We start from the raw sequence: 5,114 nt of genomic DNA, 5'->3' as shown, positions 1-5,114 counted from the left end.
ACTGCAACAAGGGAACTGGACCCGTCATGAGCTGCCAGGGGCATTTTGGCTGCCCCATATGCATCTCAGTGATTTGGTTACCAGCCTGCCTGTGCCCATAGGTGCCCATGGTTACCAATCATTGCCTGCAGAGTGGTCTTATCCAGTTTCAAAAAGTCTGAGAGACAAGGCTTCGTCTTTGCTGTTCAGGCTGCCATGAGGATATTTAGAGGTTGACTTGCCATGCAGATGTGTTTCCAAGCACCTAGAAGTCAGATCTGGTGTCCTTATATTTAAATATAATCCAAGGAAAAGGAGGTACCATTTTCATGAAATCAGTATTTGATAAAAATAACAAATGGAAAAGACAGACCCAAACCAAGAAATGCAGAAATAAATATATACACATCCTTGAACCGCATTATGCCATCCAATCCTGACTCACATCCATGGCTTGAAGATTATACCCATAGATGCTGCATTAAAACTAATTAGCTGTTGGCTGTTTGAAGTGCTGTGCTTATGCTGCTCCAGTTCAGCCATTCCCTTTTAGCAGCTGCTGCTTTTCCAGTTGATGAACGTGTGATTTGAGCTGAGTGAGAAGCAGCATGGGGCGCATTCCAACACCTCCTCATGGGGATCAGTATAGCTGCATCAGGGCTGGGAGCCACGGAAAGAAAATGACCCCCTCTGTCCCTTGTGCGCATCTCTGGTACGATTTATATTGCTCTGGCAAAAAGCATCCTCGCTGAAGCACTGGACAGACACATAATAGATGAGCAGAGCCTGGTGACTGCAGGACAAACTGTAGCTGGTGAAGGGAGTCCAAGGCATGGTGGCAAAAATGCTCCATGGTGGGAGTTTTGCTCAGAGGTCTTCCTGGTGGGTTTTGGTGGTGAGTGGCTGGGTTTTTTTCGGCGTAGCATGTGCCAACTGCAGGTCTGCTTGTTTCAGTGGGCACCTGAACTCTGGCATCCTCCATGGCAAATCCACAGGCAGTGACGAGTGGGAAGGGCCTGCTTGAGGTTCAGGTTTGCCCCGGGGCTTGCCTCCACCCTTCCAGCCCTGCGAGGGGCTGCTCTTACGATGGGGAGACCCCATCCAGACCCCGCAGCAGCTCTCCCAGGATGGCCAGGGCTTCCTGCAGGCCCTGTCCGGTGTGGGCGCTGCATCCCTGGAGCACCCAACGGCGCTCCGCCAGCCGCCCCTGCTGCAGCCTCTCCCCCAGCTCAGCGGGAGCCAGCGCTCCCGGCACATCCTGCTTGTTGGCCAGGAGGAGGACGGGGACGCTAACCATGCTGGGGTGGCTCAGCGTTTCCTCCAGCGCCGCTGCTGCTTCAGGCAGCCGGGCCGTGTCTGTGCTGTCGAGCACGAAGATGAGGGTGTTGGTGTCCTCCAGGTAGTCAGGCCAGCTTGCCCGCAGGCTGCCTTGTCCACCGACGTCCCAGAGGGTGAAGGATACATGACAGGGCGTTTGCAGAGACTCCACGTTGAAGCCCACCGTTGGGCAGGTCTCCACAGCCCGGCCACTCTTCAGTTTGTACAGCAGGGTGGATTTGCCAGCGAAGTCGAGCCCCAGCATGACAACTCGAGCATCTCTTCGGCGCTGGCCTTTGGAGATCAGCTTCCCCATCAAGATGCTGTCACAACTGTGGCAAAAAAATTGCAGCCAAAAATAGAAAGCAAGTGTGTTTTGTCGAGAATGGCAGTTAATAACAGATTGCTCAGTCCTGCCTCTCCAAGAAAGCACCTCAGGTTTGCTGAAGGCAGACTCAGGCAGCTTGCTTTTGCTTCTCTTCTTAGCTAAAATAAGGTGAGAGAGATTATTTATGTGGTGTGGAGCAGAGCCAGGGAGCGCTGTTGGAAACCACAATTTCTATATCCCAGCTCCGCTGCCGCTAACTTCCATTTTCATTCGCGACCTGAAGTGATCGGTGCAAAAGAGAGCCAACATTTTGCAGGAAGGGGTGGGGAGATCGTGGAGCAAGTTTCCTTCTCATCCTATACAGAAATAAATGAGCTTTTGTTCATTGGCTTCTCTAGGGGAAATCCACCCCCCGCAGGACAGGACAAGAAGGAACCTGAGTTTCAGATCAGAGTTACTCCGGGAATTTGCTGAATCACAGCTCAAGGGTGTGGATTTAAACATGAGCAACAAGACAACTGACAATTTTACTGCCACTCTTACAGTAGAAAGCACAAAACCAATCCCTGTAGCATCAGCTTCCACTACCTGTTGTGCAGACTGTAATGACAGCAATTTAAAAAAATGCACACAGTCATGTTTTTTTTAATGTCTTACTGAAATACAGCCAGTCAAAACACCTTCCCTGAGGTGAAAAATCTATAAAATTCTTTACATCAAGGTATTTACTACATTTTAACTTTCATAAGTGAAGCAAAGCCAGTCCTCTGTGGCTGAAGGGGTAAAAAAAAAATCCCTTAAAAGAAGGGAAAAATGTTTAACAAGACAGCACCACTTGAACTTTACATTCCAGAGGCAAAAATGTGCTGCTGAAACAGCTCCTAGAGTTGCTTGTGCAAGAGGAAAGCAAAGCCGGTATTTACCTTCTTTATTGGTTGGGTTTTGCTCCTAAAAGGCTGCTCAGAGGCATGCAGAACTGAAAGCGGCTGTAAATCTCACATCGCGGCATTAATGCAGAGCTGCTCTCCAGCCACCTTTATTTGAGGATGAAGAAGGAAATGTGATTCTTCTGTGCTTCCCTGGGACTGCCCGGGACTCCCACATGTCTGTGGGAGATGCAGTTTCCCCAGCGATGATCTCTGCATGACACCTCCATGTTGCAAGCCACCATTGCTGGGGATGAAGTTCAGTGTGTGGAAGGGACTTGTTTGACCAGTGACCATGTCACTGGTGGCCAACCGGAGGCGTATTTCTTACCCCGGGGCAATATGCGTCAGTTTTCCAACTTTTAAAGGAAGACGAATGAGAAACAAAACAAACCAAAACAAGGAGTCCAGCCCAGACAGGCTGCACAGGATTGCAAGGGGTCCTACAGACCGTGTTTTGCAAGGTATTTCTGTCATACATGTCTCTCTCGTAGTTAACCTACAGAGCTGGTTGGCACCGAGAGCCTCCATGAGCTTTCTGCAGCTTGTGGATATGTAAGATGTGTTGCCATCGTCAGGCTTTGGGTTAATTCAAAAGCTAATGCTTACTTACAGCAGTTGTTGCAGAGTTAATCTAACAGTATAAATGTACCACCATGCATGTGATAAATCATGCAGTATATGTTCATGTGTGATCTTTGCTGAAACCAGTCTATAAATGGAAAAAGGGCAGGAAGCTCTCTAAATGGGAATAAAAAAAGAGAACATGATGTGCAGTGGATCTTGATCCTTCAGAGAACTGTTTGCACACTCTGCAGTGCATGCTGCTGCCTGAGGGTTACCCATTTGTCCAAGTTCTTCATTTTTAAAAATAAGCTAAATTGTTGTCTGGCTCCTTAATCTGCTTGTTCTCCATTTTGGGAAACCCTTCCTCCCCATATTGCATTGTACTGTAAGATCAATGTAGTTGATATTTTTTGACATACCAGTGGGTCAAGTGAATTGTCTCTTGATCTTTTCATGTTTCTCCTGCCTTTGCTACTGCTCGTCTTCTCTGAGGCTTGATAGGAGGCTGTGGTACACATCTGTTTCATCTGACCAGACATTCATAGTACTGAAATGTCTTTTAAGCAAACTAAAATATAGATACAGGAAGCAAGGGTGGAGATACTACCATCCAATGAATAATTGAGTATTTGAAATATGATGTGATGGAGTCTTTATTGCATCAGTCTCTAATATGCTACAGAAGTCAGCTGCTTCTGTAAAAAAAATAAATAAAAATAAGAAATAAAGCCAGAATAAAGAATGCAGCTTGGGTGCAGTTTTACTGAAGATTACTTTCAGGTTTTCTGTGGCACAGAATAGAGTGCAAATGGGCAAACAGAGGCAACTCTGTATTTTTTTTTCTTACATTCTCTTACCCTATGTATTGAACTGCAGTCTATTTTCTTTCTTCCTGCCAATTATTCCAAATATGGGGTGCAAACTGTGCCTACAGAATCTGTTCCACCCACAGCTATTATATAAAAGCATAGTATTTCCAGTAAATAATACATGGGAGCAATTGCAAGTCTGTTTAAGAAAGAATGAAAGGAAAGAAAGTAAAAGCAGATGAGATGAGTTCTGACTGAGTCTATTGCCAGAGGAGAAAGGCCGTATGCTAAATAATTCAGAAATTGTATTCAGAGATGAGGACAGTCCCTACCCCAGCTACGTCTTACATGGGCAGAACAAATGTTCTTGCCTCATGCTTCATGCCCCTGAGTTCACAGGAGCGAAGCTAGTGGTTGCTTATTCCATTTATAATTTCATAGAATTTCTATTTGTTTGCTCTTTGTAAGGCATGCATTCCCTTGTTTCCTAGGTATTCCTCACAAAGAACAATAATCAGAACTAGTACTATAAAAGAGAATCCTCCCTCCTCCCCATGCCCTAAATATTCCAGTGACCGGAATTTTGTCCCAATCGTTTTATTCACTGTCAAAGCATTTTGCCCTTACTCCATGGGGTGCAGACAGGAGGAAGAAAGGGACTTTAAACTGAAAGAAGGTAGATTTAGATTGGACATAAGGAGTGGTGACACACTGGCACAGGTTGCTCAGAGAAGTTGTGGATGCTCCATCATTGGAAGTGTTCAAGGTCAGGTTGGATGGGGCTTTGAGCAACCTGGTCTAGTGAAAAGATGTCCCTGCCCATAGCAGGGGGGTTGGGCTGAATGATCTTTAAAGGTTCCTTCCAACTCAAACCATTCTACAGTTCCATGATTCAGGTTAGACATTAGGAAAAATTTCTTCACCGAAAGGGTTGCCAGGAACTGGAATGGGCTGCCCAGGGAAGTGATAAATACCTTTTTAATACCTCGCCATCCCTGGAGGTATTTAAAAGATGGGTAGACGAGGTGCTTAGGGCCTTGGTTTAGTGGTGCGATGGCAGGGTTAGGGTCACGGTTGGACTTGGTGATCTTAAAGGTCTTTTCCAACCTAAACAATTCAACGATTTTATGATTCTGTGACCTGCAGTAGGACATGAGACACAGGCTTTGGAGAACAAGCCGATAGTTG

At 46.2% G+C, this 5,114-nt stretch overlaps 1 protein-coding gene across 1 annotated transcript; it reads right to left on the bottom strand.

Annotated features, from left to right (window-relative positions):
- Positions 1-1,060: 1,060 nt before the first annotated feature.
- On the bottom strand, positions 1,061-1,612 carry ARL11 (ADP ribosylation factor like GTPase 11). The gene has a single exon (XM_009644814.1). It carries the CDS (start codon positions 1,610-1,612, stop codon positions 1,061-1,063), a length of 552 nt encoding a protein of 183 aa, XP_009643109.1.
- Positions 1,613-5,114: the final 3,502 nt, after the last annotated feature.

The sequence above is a fragment of the Egretta garzetta genome, unplaced genomic scaffold (genome assembly GCF_000687185.1).
Source record: "Egretta garzetta isolate BGI_Z169 unplaced genomic scaffold, ASM68718v1 scaffold268, whole genome shotgun sequence".
Classification (NCBI taxonomy): domain Eukaryota; kingdom Metazoa; phylum Chordata; class Aves; order Pelecaniformes; family Ardeidae; genus Egretta; species Egretta garzetta.
This window is presented reverse-complemented; position numbering and strand designations above follow the sequence as displayed.